The sequence below is a fragment of the Hyaena hyaena genome, unplaced genomic scaffold (assembly GCF_003009895.1).
Source record: "Hyaena hyaena isolate Hyena2069 unplaced genomic scaffold, ASM300989v1 scaffold_39, whole genome shotgun sequence".
NCBI classification, from domain to species: domain Eukaryota; kingdom Metazoa; phylum Chordata; class Mammalia; order Carnivora; family Hyaenidae; genus Hyaena; species Hyaena hyaena.
In genome coordinates this window covers 260,949-276,497 of record NW_024080671.1, presented here as the reverse complement: position 1 = coordinate 276,497, position 15,549 = coordinate 260,949, and the positions used below count along the sequence as shown (strand labels likewise).

At 47.7% G+C, this 15,549-nt stretch overlaps 1 protein-coding gene across 1 annotated transcript in view; it reads right to left on the bottom strand.

Moving 5' to 3' along the window:
* Positions 1-9,480, bottom strand: part of GNA13 (G protein subunit alpha 13) — a 42,787-nt gene extending 33,307 nt beyond the window's left edge. Inside the window, exons 1-2 of the mRNA XM_039229779.1 lie at positions 9,066-9,480; positions 6,457-6,683 (exon numbers count right to left, since the gene is read on the bottom strand). Coding sequence (XP_039085710.1) covers positions 6,457-6,683; positions 9,066-9,348 — 510 coding nt within the window. The 5' untranslated portion in view covers positions 9,349-9,480. The remainder of the gene's footprint in view (positions 1-6,456; positions 6,684-9,065) is intronic.
* Positions 9,481-15,549: the final 6,069 nt, after the last annotated feature.

Below are 15,549 nucleotides of genomic sequence, written 5' to 3'. Positions count from 1 at the left end.
CCCAAGTATCAAGAAACCTCTCTGCATCTGAATCTCCTAATCTGTGCAGTGGAGACAACAATATGTATTCTATTCCTCTCGGAGGTTTTTTTTTTTTTTAAAGGATTATAGGATAATGTATCTGACAGGGCTTTAAAAAGTACAAAGTAATTTTTATAAAACATAAGGTATTAAAAAGTGATAGAAGTATCAGCCCGTGAATTAATTTTCTGGAGAAAGAACCTGGCACCTGCTCGGGTCTAACAGGACGAGGTACCCCAGCCTGGTGCGGCCTCTGCCCATCTGTGAGAGATGAAGAGGAAATAGTCAACCCAGAAAGCCTTTGGCAATCACGGTTTTTTCAAACTTGAGCTCACAAACCTTTCTCCCAGGTTAGGGGTGCTCTAGTAAGGAATTCTGAAACTAAAGTCTTGTTTTCACAACAAAACTATTTCCTTGCTTCATCCTTGAGTTGTTTAAGGAACATTTTCAGAGCAACATAAATTACTATACCACTAGCTTTATTCGGCAATGAAAGTAATACAGAAACCAGCACAGTATTTTACAATATCCCTTCAGCACCCAGAGCCCAGACATCCCATAGGCAGTTAAGCTTTTAACAGAAAAAAAAAAAAGACATAAACATGAACACATAGACGTAATATATCAAGAGATACACATCTACGTAAAGGCGCATGCACGCACACACAATCTCACAAATTTATATTAACATTATAAGCACATGCCAAATCATCCTCTGTGTTTTTATTTTTTACTTATTTTTAAATGTTCATTTTCAGAGAGAGCACGTGCACGTGCAAGTGGGGGAGGGGTAGAGAGAGAGAGAATCCCCAACAGGCAGAGCCCAAGGTGAGGCTCGATCCCACAACTGTGAGATCACAACCTGAACCAGTTATCAAAAGAGGGACGCTTAACTGACTGAGCCACGCAGGTGCCTCTCTTTGTTTTTTTAATTTACAGTACTGTAACTCTCTGTTTCTAAGATCTGGATAAAATGAAGCCACTTTCATCTGATCAAATTCACCAAAAGGAAATTCTATCTTATAGAGACCTACATTTTAAAAACGCCACAGTTTTTAATGTTACATATAATCCTTTGGTTATGTAGGCTCAAGTATTTCACCATGATCCTAGAATCCGTAGACAATAGGGTTTTTTTTGCAACTTGGAAGTCAAAGTCCTGATTTGATTTTATTCATAAACAGACCAATTGCTTCTCTAACAGAAACACAGTATTTTGCAACAGGAAACAGTAATTGACTCACTTAAAAAAAATTTTTTTTTAACATTTACTTATTTTTGAGACAGAGAGAGACAGAGCAGGAGTGGGGGAGGGGCAGAGAGAAGGAGACACAGAATCTGAAGCAGGCTCCAGGCTCTGAGCTGTCAGCACAGAGCTGATGCGGGGCTCGAACCCACGGAGCGCGAGATCATGACGTGAGCTGAAGTCAGACCCTTAACAGACTAAGCCACCCAGGTGCCCCTTGACTCACTTTTTAAACCCGACCCAAATTACCATTCAAGAATCAACCAATGCCTCGAACTCTATAGTATTTCAAATCCATTTTTGCAATACAAATAAATAAATATTTTAGCCCAAACTGAAGTTCCTATTTTACTCAGCAGTCAGCTCCTTGTTCCGGGTCAAAGCCTGAGGCTAAATAGTTTACTCTGTTACACAGACTGAGAGAAGCTCTGTCTGAATGGATAAACTACCTCATCAGCTTGGAGAAGTGTAACTATCATCAAGCACAAACTGTACTATTTGGGTAAAAAAAATTAAGTCCAACTGAAGGTACTTTGATTTAAAAAAACAAAACAGCTTTGGTTTCAGGAATTGCAAAGAAAGACTGGTCATTACAGGAAGCTGTATTAATGCTGACAAGTCAAGATGTTTATAGAAACTAGGAAGCTCCGGAGTGTCCCTCCCACTCCCACTTTCCTGCCCTATATAACCAGGTCTATTAACGGTGTTTATGTTTCTGAATAAGAAACTGTGGATTAAACATTCAAAACAATTAACTGGCACTGATTCCTGGCCGTTTTGTTAGGTTTGCTCCACATTTCCAGTTATATCAGCTCCCAGCCAACCCATGTCTCCCATCTCCAGTCCTAGAAGTCACCAAATTCCCCAACTACGGTCACACAAGGTTTTCCGAAGAGAGGGTAGCTCATCTGTGTGGTGACAGGCCCCGTAAGCGTACAGCCGGCGCACGACATCCGGATATTTAACCCGGCCTAAACGGGACCACTTCGTACGACGTATTATGCTGTGAGCTCCTTTCTAAGAATTAGGAAGGTGCTGTAAGCTAGAACAGCAGTATAAATCTTGGATTTTTCTTTTTCCACAGTAAACTATTTGGCTTACCCATAATGAAACTAACCAGAAAAGGAAATGTTTGCCTTTGGGAGCCTGGGACAGAAAACATTCATGTTTGCACCCGAAGTTATTCCTAACAAATGAATGGCTGGCTCAAAACCTAAGCTGTGACACCACTACCCTTTCCGTTGCTCCACAGGCTGATTATAAGGCAGTTGTTCATCTGAAGCAAAAAGGCCAAAAAGAGGCTTAAAACCTGTTCCCAGTTGTTTTCTGCATTTTGCATTAATCAATTTGCATTAGTAAATTTAATAATCAATCATCACTGGAAACAAACAAAAAAGGCTAGTTTTATTCATCTGCTCTTTCCTTTCCCTGTGAAGGTTTACTTTTTCTATCCAATTCAAGAATATACACTGCTAGGGGCGCCTGGGTGGCTCAGTCGGTTAAACATCTGATTTCAGCTCAGGTCATGATCTCACAGTTTGTGGGTTTGACCCCGTGTCGGACTCTGTGCTGACAGCTCCGAGTCTGGAGCCTACTGCAGATTCTGTGTCTCCCTCTCTTTCTCTGCTCCTCCCCTGCTCACTCTCTGTCTCTCTCAAAAATAATTAAAACATTTACAATATTTTTAAAAAAGAATATACACTGCTAAACATAAAAAGAAAAATCATGATTCTGTAATACAAGGACTTTCCATCTCCTAGAAAAATTAACAAACTACGTACAGAAATGATTCCTATTTCCCAGAAGAAACTTAACGTGAGAAGTTACTTTTTTTTCTAGAAGAACCTTAGAATGTCTAAAAATGAGTTAATAAGAGGCTTATGCTGGTGAGTGAGAAAGACAGACAAGGCGCGCCAAGAGAGCGTCTACTTTAGTGGGAGGACCACATACAAGCGCCCACGAGTGAGGACAGGCGACCGAGGGCCAGCGGCAGGCATACCAAGGAGAGAGGACAGGCCAGGGAGCCGCGTGTCCCAGCTGGGAGGACTGGACAAAGCCACGACCCTGAGGCGCCGCTCCCCAGGGGGGCCGAGGAGCAAATTCATCCCCATGGCTCCCGGACTGCCAGATACAGATAAATACGCATCACAGGGCCACCTCCCAGATTCCTGAATCAGACCCTCTTGTGGTGGGGTCTAGGGCCATTTTTGTTTTGTTTTGTATTAGACAAGCACTGATGCAAGGGGTCCAGGGACCACATTTAGTCACATTAAAATGTGATTACTGTTCTTCTAGGTCAAGGGTAAGGCTAATAAATAGATACAATAATGAAAATCCCTGGCAGACCTTGTAAAGACAGCCAAAGGAGCAGATCAGGGTATGTGGAAATCGACAGGTTATAGGGTGTGTGAGGCAGTCTAATGAACATGTTTTTTGAATCACAGGGAAGCTAGCTCGTCTTGACTCAAATAAGGAGGCTGAACTCTATTCTGGACGTAACGGAGAGTGAGTATAGCTCTCCCAACAAACCCACGCTATGTTTGCACAAGATTACCAGGGAGTCTGCGCAAGGGGCCCTGAGAAATCAGTGTAAAGGATCAAAGAAGGGAACGGACACAGATTATCTAGGGGGTGGAAAAGACAGGACTCAGGGGCTTCTGTGTGCAGAGAAGAAGAATTGAAGAGAACTGTGAGGGAAACGTCAATGAGCCAGCTGCCTTCCGAGGGCCCAACGCAGCTACCCCAAACACCACAAAGCCTCCATAAGTCTTGAGAGTCATTAATTCAGTGCGATAATGGAGCACCTTCTATACATGCCAGGTACCATCAACAACGCCAAGTACACCCAGGAAAAAACTCCTCCTCCAGGGGTTTAAAATTACATCTCTCCAAGGCGCCTGGGCGGCTCAGTCAGTTATGCATCCGACTTCGGCTTAGGACATGACCTCACGGTTCATAAGTTCGAGCCCCCCATCAGGCTCTGTGCTGACAGCTCAGAGCCTAGAGCCTGGAGCCTGCTTTGGATTCTGGGTCTCCCTCTGTCTGCCCCTCCATCACTTGCATTCTGTCTCTGTCACTCTCTCTCTCTCTCAAAAATAAATAAACATTTTTAAAAAATTACATCTATCCCTGTTCCGCTTTTCTTCTGTCCCTACATTTTAGGAGGAAAACAAGTATTTCTGGAACTTGCCTCTCCTTGTGCTTGACGCCTTCTTTGCTACAAAGCATCAGCTGGGTCAAGACCATGCGGGTCCCGGGCAGTTTTACAATTTGTTCTGAATGGTGGACGCTTAGGAATGTGTCCTCAACTAGGATGACCTGCAGTCCTGACTGTTCAGATGTAAATGTCCCAATTCAAATGTCAGTGGAGCCCAACTTCAATTAAATGGACTTCTGGAACTTTCCTAGAGAAAACTTAGAGTATAGCTGTTTACTTATTCATCCAACCAATAGGACCCATATGCTTTTACAGACGGAGGTTCCTTCCCTGACGTGGAAGGATGAATAACACTGGAGAAACCTTGGAGGGAAGGTGTGATTTGTCAACAAAATGAATTAGGAAGAAAGGAGAGCAAGAGCACTTACACCAGGAGGGATGGTGACAAGGGACAGGAGGGTGTAGCGAGGAACTATCAAGTAACAAACACTAACTGGGACAAAACTCCAACGCAAGTCCGAGAACTGGGCGGAGGGCACCTGTCAAGTGAAATTCCTGGTTTTCACCAGGATGTGACGCTGCCAACGCCTCCATATTAACAAACGTGTGACACACGCTTTGCTTCCCGCTCACGGACAAACTACTGGAGCCCACATGCACGCTCCAGACAAGGGGACTTGGTGAGGCACGTATGTACCAAGTGCTCAGGGTGTCCACGAGAACCGTAATGCAAAGAAAATAAAGACTTGGGACCAGTCTTACAAAAAGCTATCACGAACACGTATCTAGAACTTTTCACAAGCAAGACTGGCTTCTGAGCAAGAACTGAAATAGCAAAGACGGCCAGCTGCACGTCATCCTGGAGCCACACCCAACAGCGTGGATCCCTTTAAGGCCGATGACATCATCAAACCACTTTCTAAGCAGTTTTACTTTTAACTGTCACTTTTTTTTTTTTTTTTTTTTTGGATCGCAGTATGGTAAAACACTTCAAATCTGCACCGCCTCCAACCTGCATACGGCCTAGATTATTAACCCTGGGATCCTTCCAGTCTTTGGCAAATAAAACCCAGAACACAATCAAAGCATTCATAACTAAACTGCAAAACAAGTGATTAAAAAAATCTATTTCGAGTATTATTTGTGCATCTTGAACCCTGATCAGATCCTTTCTTTTCTATCCTACCTTCAGTGCTGTGTAAGTTACAGAGTTTTATGGTGTACTAAGATTATTTTGTTTTTTTAAAAAGAAACATTTTGGGGTTGCCTGGGCAGCTCAGCTGGTTAAGCATCCGACTCCTGATTTTGGCTCAGGTCATGATCTCATCGTTAGTGAGTTCAGGCCTCAAAACGGCCTCTGTGCTGACAGTGCAGAGCCTGCTTGGGATTCTCTCTCTCGCTCTCCCCATCCCCACTCTCTGCGCCTCCCCCATTTATGCTGTATCTCTCTCTCAAAATAAATAAATAAACTTAAAAAAGAAACATTTTGTAAAATGTGCTTAGAAACATTAAAAACACACAGAGAACACAAATAAAAAGTACAAAGACCTAAATGTTATAAAGAACTTTAATCTGTCTTTATATTAAATTAACCTGTACCATAAAATGAGTACCTCCAAAGTCTTAATGACACATCTGAACAACTCAGTTCAGTTACTGACCTCTCAGTCCAAGCAAGAGTAAAAGATCAATTTCTTTTAGAAGATTTTCATTGTGGCAATTGAGAGGAAATTATTTTCAAAAGGAGAATAAAATGAGGAGAAAGTACCCCTGAAAATCACTAATGTCTTATTTGCAAAAATAAAAAATGACCAATTAAACATATCTGCTTCATCAACTCTATGGGGTTCAACGTATTCTTATCTTGCTTAGTCAGAAGCTCATCTATACAGCAATCCAATTTTCTGAGGCTGAAATTCTGGACAGATACATTTCAATTGTGGGAGTCGCTGAAAAAAGGCGTATTAGAATCAGCTGCCGATAAATGTCCCTAAAATAAACTGACGACAACATAAAAGAACAAATCTCTTACCAGTTGAAATTCTCGACGCCGGTCATAGGCATTCTGTATGCCACTGTCTGCCCATAACGCTCGTATAACGGGGAGATATTGTAAAAACACTCGAGTTTCCACCATTCCCTGGGCCGCCATGGGGGACCGCGTGTCAAACGCCATCATCTTGTCTCCATTGGCTTGGTTCAAGTTATCTCCCCACGGAATATGCAGCTTCTCTCGGGCATCTACCAGCACCCTCATACCTTCGTTTAAAAAGAAAGAAAAAGACGGGCTAGGCGTCATTAGACATTCTCACTGGCTCTGTTCCGGTATGACTTTCTGAAACTTCAGTCCTCCAAAACGGAGACGAAGATCAAAAACAAACACAGGCAACTTCTCAGAGCTTAAAAAACCGGTTGTTCACAGTCATGAACTTAAGAGCCTGGACAAGCAAATACTATTAAACACAATTGCTCTTTCTCAAGGATTGTAACATGTTGCAATTTATAAAATAACTTTTTATACGCTCTTAATAGAGGGTAGTCACATGAGAACCAAAGCTGGTGGAGGAAACAGAAACTATGCTCCCAGCTCTGAAAACACCACCGACTAAGATTTTGAGCCCCTCAAAAAGACATTTCTGAAAGGCCAAGAATCAAACTTATCACTCAGGGTTCTGAGCATTCTGCTTCAACCCAACACCCAGTCTTCTAAGAACACGTTCAAAACTCAAAAACTCCTCCCAGACCAAGCCTCAAATCAGTGTAAGTCACAGGAGAGCCTCCGATCTCCCTAACGGGAAGGAAGAGTAACTGCAAAAAGGGTATCAAAACAGAGCACTCGACTGGCAGAGGTTAGTTCAAGCCCTGGATCTCTAATCCCTACACTGTCACCTTTGGTCCATCGAAAGTCACAGGGACTACTCAGCGGCTGGTCCGCATAACTGAAAAACCGCTTTCCCGTCAATCTTCCAATCGTGCCAACTCAAAAGAAGTAGAGGTCTTGTGAGTGACTTCATCTCATTACCAATGTTCAAAGTAGGTCACATCAGGGGCCTGTGCGCACAGCGCCAGGTGTTGACTATTTATTGACATAATTCCTGAAGTTCGGCTGCATCAGGATACAAAGGTACTTTCGATTAAGGACCGGCAAGGCGGAGTCTGCAGCCTTGAAAGAGCCCTCAATTAGTCTTGTGCTCAACATAAAGATGGGATAACCAGGAACATTTTACACAGCTCACGTGCAGCGGTACCAGTGCTCAGAGCTGGCTCGCTGTGGGCTGAGCTCCTGGCCCAGTGCTCCCCTCCCCTCACTGCCCCTGGATCCCCACTCCCGGGGAGTTTTCCTCTACTCAATCCTGAGGAGAAAAAAAAAGGGGGTGGGGGAATGAGAAGGAGTTGCTTAAGAACTTCCTGAACAACAACAACAAAAACACCACTTAAAAAAACACTGCCTGAAAATCGGCTGAAATCTGTGGCAAATGGACAACTGCTACCCAGATGGTGGTTTCCTGATGCACCTGAACTCCCCGGCTCTGGGTCTCAAACCTGCCAAGACGCCTTTCATGAACAAAGTAGAAACTATTTGATACTAAGCATAAGGAATGCTAATTACCGCTGAAATAAGAATCATCTTGGCCAACTGTCCGAAAGGGCAGAAATAAAATTCACTTAAGAACAAACTTTACTTTCAAAAACACTGTCAGACAGAAGCAGGGTCTACGATCCAGGCAGGCAGTGGTCTGCAGGCTCAACCTGCACAGGCTTCGCATCACTTTTTAGGCCAAAGATTCTTTATACCAACACGCAACTCCATTGAATTACTACAGCAAGGGGGGGGGGGGGTCGTACCCCCTCCGGCCCCCAGTTATTAAGCAAAAATGAGGGTGGAACGTGTTGTATAGTGATTACAGGCAAAACATCCTGCCCGACCGTGACAATGGGGCGAGAAACCACTGATGCTAATTTTTTCAGACTAACTGTACGGCTCTACCCTTTCCTGATGCCGGAACAGTACACAGGACTCCCTGAAGTTTCCCATCTTTGCCAAAAGGGCCCAGCAACTGTCACCCTGCGCCCTTGACAAGTCTCAGGCAAAAGTTTCCTCACTGAGACGGTTCCAGAACTCCCTTGCTTAGGAAGCGGCGCGGGGAATTGGGAGCAGCCCCGACCCCATGTGACTCGGGTCACCCACCCCCGGCGGCGAGGCTGGGCAGGCAGCGCCGGGGCAGGGGGTGGGGGAGTGTGTGGGTCTGGGGTTGGCCCTCGGGTCTCCCGGCCTCGTCCGGAGGAAGACAGGAGCGGTCACCCCGCACCCCGAGGCACCCGGCTCGCCTCACTTCCCTCTCCGAGGAGGCGAGGCCAGCGGCGAGGCGGGGTGTAGGGGACCTGCCGCGACCCTCCAGTCCAACGGCAAGGGGGATAGCGGGGCGCCCCCGGGCATCCTCTCCCCTGGGGTGGGGGTCGAGGGCACCCCGGGCAGGCAGGGCGGCCGCCCAGGGTGGGCGCGCCCCCTTCCCGCCCGCCCGCCCGCCGGGCCGGGTCCTCCGCCCGGGAAAGAGCGACCGAGGGCGGTGCCCGGCCGCCTCCGCCCCCCGCCCCGGCCCGGGCCAGCGATCCGGGCGGCGACCCCCGCCCGCTCTGCACCTTTAATCACGTTGCTGTAGATGGTGGGGCGGAACTCCTCGCGCGCGCGCTGGTCGAAGTCCTGCCCGTGGATGATCCGCATCTGCTTCAGGAAGGTGGACTTGCCGCTCTCGCCCGCGCCCAGCAGCAGGATCTTCACGAGCCGCTTCACGTAGGTCTTCTCCCGGGACAGGCATTTGTCGATCTCCTTGGACTTGCGCTGCTGCTCGGCCTCGCCGCTCGTCAGCACGCAGCCGGGGAAGCACACGGACAGCACGGACCGCGACGGCAGGAAGTCCGCCATCTTGCCGCCGCCGCCGCCGCCTCGGCGGGCCCCTCCGGCTCCCTCCACCTCCTCCTCCTCGGGCGGCGGGCGGCTCCTGCGACGAGGCTCGAGGGCGGGGAGCGCTGCGGCGGCCCGAGCGCGCCCGGGGAGGGAGGGAACCAGAGAGGTGACTCGCAGGGCGGGCCGGGCAGGGCGGGCCGGGGGAGCCGGGGAGGGAGGGAAGGAGGGCGGGCCCAGGAGGGGCGGTGGCCCCCGGGCGCGCGCGCGCCCGCCGCCTCCCGTGGGGGCGCGCACGCACGCACGCACGCACGCACGCCCGCCCGCCGAGGCCTCTCCCCACGGACCCCGCTCCCAGCCTCCGGCTCCAGCCCTGGGCCGGCGAGTCAAGCTCCAGCCCGCGTGCCCGCGGCCGCCGCCTGGCGCGCGCGCGGGGGTGGGGGTGGGGAACTGTGAATGGTCACGTGGTCTTCGGCCTGTCCGGGCGCGCGCGCACGCACGCGCGCGCTGGATCTCAACTTTCTGTTTCCCTTGAATTAGCTGCGCCCGATGGCTGGCAGTAGGGCCGCCTCCCGGAGCCCGGAGGCCGGACACCAGCTCCCAGGCGCTGCCCTTGGGCTCTCGTCCCGCTCTCGCCGCTGGGTTACGTGCCCGCCGCCTGCTGTCACGGCTCGCGCGCCTGATTTCGAGGCCGCTGGCTGGGGTGTGATTCAGACAGCGGGCGCGAGTCTGGAAGGTTTTAGGGCCTTTTCTGGAGGTGGTTTCTTTGACCCGCGGCCCTTCCAAGCCCGGAATGATCCCAAACGTCACCAACCCCCCCTCCCCAACGCCCCCAACCCTTTCTGGCGTTCTCAGGCCCCGCAAAAGACTCTGCTTTCGGGAGAAGGAGCTGGAGTTGAGGTTAACCCGAGATGTGCGAGGAGGGCTCGTTCGTGGCTCCTCCAAGCCGCTCTGAAGTCAGTGGATGGGAGCTGCAGGCGGGTGAGGTCATGGTGAAAATCCCCCTAAACCGGACACAGTGAAGCAGACTCTTCCCTACAAGGAAGCAGATAAGCAAACAGGCCGAGGGCTGGAACAGGCAAATTTTAGGTTTCCTGCCAGATTACGGAGGATGTGACCAGCCAAGGGACTTTTTTCTGTCCTGACAGCAGATTCAGGCCAGGACACCTGAAGGGGCTGCCAGGGGACAAGCGATAAGTGACAGCTGGGGTGTTAGAGGGACTGTGCAGCAAGGACCCCGGGAAGCCAGCTTCTTTATTCTCAGTATTTCGTTTCAGGTGGAAACAGACGTTTTGGTTGGTCTCTGTTCTGGGCAGCACAGCGGTAATGCTCCTTGATTTGGGCCCCTATGGCTGGGAAGCCACGTCTCTGTTGGGCAGTTGAGGTTAAGAGGTCAGCACTGGGAGAGGCTCAGGTTTAAATTGGAAAAAAAAAAAAAAATCAGTGCCAATCAGTTTGCTGTCCGGTTGGCTTAATAGCTGAGAAGCCTCATGACTCAGTAAATAGGCTTCAGTAAACAGGTGGCTATAATAGGACTATGTCCTGTTGTTCTGGCCAAGCCCATAGGGGAGACAATCTACGGTATACAAAGCAGGGCAGGTTCACCTCCTGTATCTGTGGATCCACAGGGTCAGAATCACTGGGCGGTGCCTTCAGGCGACGTGTGTGGTAAAAGTCTACCCTGGATGGAACATGTCTCTACAATCTCAGTAGTGCTTAGGAGGCCTGGTTCTCCAACCATGAAACGGCTGACCTCTGTCCACAATAGGGGAGCAGGTGCGGCCCCCACGCACCAGGCCTATGCGGACTGCAGAGGCTAATCTGAACTCATTGGCAAAACGAGGAGGGAAGCCCGGAAGTTAGGCAGTTAATATATTGCTTTTCTTTTTCCAAAAGTGTGTGCAGCATCGTGGAGAAGCACAGGGGTGCCCGGGAGGCAGGAAGGTGTTTCTGCCCAGCCAGTTCATGTCGTGACACGCAGAGCAGCAGAGAAAGCTGTTCAAAGCCCTGCCTCTGACCCTCAGTTGGAACAAAGTTGGCTCCGATCGAGTCTGACTGCTCTGGTCAGTTTCGGAGAGACATGGTCGGGCCTAGCCTGAGGTTTTCCGATAGCGGTCCAACTGCTTCTGTTTAATAGTCAAGCCACCTTCGGGGCTTCTGGGTGGCTTCGTCAGTTAAGCGTCCGACTTTCGCTTAGGTCATGATCTCACGGTTCGTGGGTTCGAGCCCCGCGTTGGGCTCTGTGCTGACTGCCAGCTCAGAGCCTGGAGCCTATTTCGGAGTCTGTGTCTCCCTCTCTCTGACCCTCCCCTGCTCACGCTGTCTCTCTCTCTCTCTCCTAGAAATTAAAAAAAAAAAAAAAAATAGTCAAGCCACCTTCAAATTATAAGCATAAAAATGAGTTAGAGGTTTGGTGGGTCCTCAGAAAGTTAAACACAGAACTGACATATGAGCCAGCAATTCTACTCGTAGGTATGTGGCAAAAATAATTGAAAACAGGTATTTAGACAAAAGAATCGTGCACCTATGTTCTTGGCAGCACTATTCAGAAAAGCCAGAAGAGGAAAACACGCCATATATCCGTCAAAAGATGAGTGGATAAACAGAAATGTAGTATATCCATAAAATGGAACTATTCACCCATAAAAGGAAATGAAATTCTGATACATGCTACAGTACAGATGAACCCTGAAAACATTATGCGAAGTGGAAGAAGCCAGTCAGAAAAGGCCACATATTGTAAGGTTCCATTTGTATGAAAAGTCCAGAATGGGGCGCCCGGGTGGCTCTGTCCGTTAAGCATCCGACTTCGGCGCAGGTCATGATCTCACAGTTCATGGGTTCAAGCCCCGTGTTGGGCTCTGTGCTGACAGCTCAGAGCCTGGAGCCTGCTTCACATTCTGTGTCTCCCTCTCTCTCTGACCCTTCCCTGCTCAAACTTTCTCTCTCTCTCTCTGTCAGAAATAAATAAAACATTTTTTTAAAAACTTAAAAAAAAAAGAAAGAAAACGTTAAAAAAAAAAAAGTCCGGAATAGACAAAGCCATAGAAACAGTGGGTTCATAGTTGCCAGGGGCTAGGAGGAGGGAAGAATGGGGAGTGACTGCTTATGGGTACAGGGTTTCCTTTTGGGGTGATGAAAATCTTTAGGAATTAGAGGCACCTGGGTGGCTCAGTCTGTTAAGCGTCTGACTTCAGGACAGGTCATGATCTCACGGTTCGTGGGTTGGAGCCCCATGTTGGGCTCTGGGCTGACAGCTCGGAGCCTGGAGCCTGCTTCGGATTCTGTGTTTCCCTCTTTCTCTGCCCCTGTCCTGTTCATGCTTTCTCTCTCTCTGTCTCTCTCAAAAATAAATAAACATTTTAAAAAATTTTTTAAATACTTAGGAACTAGGTATTGGCGATGGTTGTAGCACGTTGTGAATGTACTAATTGCCCTGAACTGTATACTTTAGAATAGCCAAATGATGCATTTGATGTTATGCGGATTTTACCACAATAATAAAAAGTGGGGAAAATAGTATTTTCCATAAAAGAAAAGGCATCATTTAACACTGAGGTACCCACAGTGTCCAATATTCCGTGAATGAACAGTGTGATTGTGTTTGTTTTAAAATAACAATGTAAGGTATATATTTGCATCAGAAGCAAATGTACTCTGGCAGTTGATTCGGGTTACATTGTAACGGTATCAATGCTATTGTAATTTCCAGATAGATTGTTTCATAACTAAAAAAAGAAAACCCAAACGTTGTAAGGGAGTAAAGAGTCCATTGGTTAGAACTCAATCTGCTGGGTGCTAGATTTCCAGAAGACCCAGATGTTAATTCTTTGGAAACATCTGTATTGCTGCTCGCCAGTTAATCCACATGCAAATGAGGGATTCCGATGTCCCCAGAGGAGCACTCATAGAATGGTTGATTTGTTGCAACACTCAATTCTTTCTGGAAACCCATGGTCTTGGCGACAAACAGTCTTGCAAGATAAATAGTGAAGGTGTGACTACAGATGTAGAAATCCCTTTCCAAATGACTCCTCTTCTCTGATGTGGTCACTCGAGGAAGGACACAGTCCCTTTCCCGTAATCCTGCCAAGGCTGGAAATCAATTACTTGTAACTCTTTTGTTGGGATGAAAGATAGGCTTCCTATCTTACAGTCACAGCATTTCTACAATGAAAAGAAAAATGGTATCCTTTAGCTCATTTACCTACCTTCATGCCAAAAAACTTTGGGCTATTTACAAAAATCAGTATTATCCATAAAGGACAAAAATGTGTCACCCTCAGACTCGCATATTCCAAAGACTATGCCAGAGGCTCTAGGAACGATTCCAAAAGAAGAGTTAATTTTTTTTTTTTTGAAGTGATGAGAAATCTAATTTAAATAAGTGTTTCCCATGTCAGGATGACTACTTACCAGTCAGGATAGGACAACGCCCACTTAGGTATGTTTATTTAAAAATCAGTCACATTACTTGATGGTTAAACCTGGTGTTAATCTTCTAATAAGGATGACAACACAGCCAGCATTCTTGCTACACAACTATTTTGCCTCATCAGTGATATAAAATAGGTGGATTCTAATCCTTTCTTACATGTAAACAAAGGCATGGATTTTCCAGATCTTCGTTTCCTGTCCCAGAAAGGGAAGGGGATTCCCTAGCCCTCCCCTAACACCAATTCCATCTGTGTGGGTAATGTTTTCAAGGCCCCAAAGCACTTTGACCTACTTTATCTCATTCTCTGCTCACAATAGCCAGACTAGGAACACCCAGTGTCAATCTGCTCCCCACCTGTCTCACTCTGGGTAGCTGATGGGGAAGAGAAGTTTTTAGGGGACACACCGGAAGCCTCATTCAGCCAGGCCACCTGCAGAGCCAGAACCAGGACCTCCCCCCACCCTTATGACTTTGCATCCAGTGCTCTTTCTGATATGCCAAAACGGCCCGCTGGATGATGAAGTTCAAGCTTAAGAAGCTAACTGTGCTGAACCATGAGACACCATAGAGTCCAGTGGTTTTTACTGGTTGGTGGGTCTGTTTTTCCAGCCCCTCTGCAGCCGACCGTCGTCTGGAAGTCCACCCGCTCTCAGGCTGATTCTGGAATGATGTTCCATACTTAGAGCACAGCCTCTGGCATGTAAACTGTTCCAGGTGCCTGATGCAGAAGTTAGAAAAGAGGAGCCAAGTTTCTGGTGATATTTACATGATGCGTGAACCCCAGACGTTCCCTTAACATGAGTTAGATCTGAGAAGGCAACTTTTTTTTTTTGCGATGAAATTTGCCTCTCGTGTGGAAAGTTTTGTATGAAACTAGGCATGCAGAATTGCATTGCTGGTGAGGGTTTTTGTTGTTGCTGATATTAATGGAAAACGTGACTTTAATTGCTGGCTGTACTTTTCTCAGCCTCTGAAAAAGGTCCATGAGCTGCCGTCCACCAGCTGTGACCTCCCTCGGCTTATCTGAACTCAGAAGCCTGCTCACATGCCAGCACCCATATAATCCCTTACACCTTGCACAGAGCATCGGATTCACTTATGGGCGGTCTATTTATAGGACGCCAGCAAAAAGCCTTGCCCGTAAATCTGAGATCTTTTCTGAGAAACTCAAAACATCCTGCTCAATCCCTCTCCTTTATTTTCCCTCAGAGCTTTTTATTTTATTTTTTATGTTTTTAACGTTTTATTTATTTTGAGAGAGAGAGAGATCGAGAGTGAGTGTGTGTGTGCGTGTGTATGAGCAGGGGAGGGGCAGAGAGAGGGGGGAGACACAGAATCAGCGGGGCTTGAACTCGTGAACCACAAGATCAGGACCGGAGCCGAAGTCAGACCCTCAGCTGACTGAGCCACCAGGGCTTCCCGCCCCTCAGAGCTTTTTAAAGATGAGAGATGCTCTTTATGTTGTATTGCCTGTAAAGGGACTGCCCTTTGCCAGAAACAGGTAAGGGCTCTTTTACGTTAAGTTCTGTTTCTCCAGGTACATTTAAGGCTGCAAAGCCTCAACTTATTCCTGCTCCCAGGGGTGACTGGGTGGCTCAATCGGTTAAGTGTCCGACTTCAGCTCAGGTCATGATCTCGTGGCCAATGAGTTCGAGCCCCTCATGGGGCTCTGTGCTGACAGCTCAGAGCCTGGTGCCTGTTTCAGATTCTGTGTCTCCCTCTCTCTCTGCCCCTCCCCTGCTTCTGCTCTGTCTCTCTGTCTCTCAAAAATAAATAAACGTTAA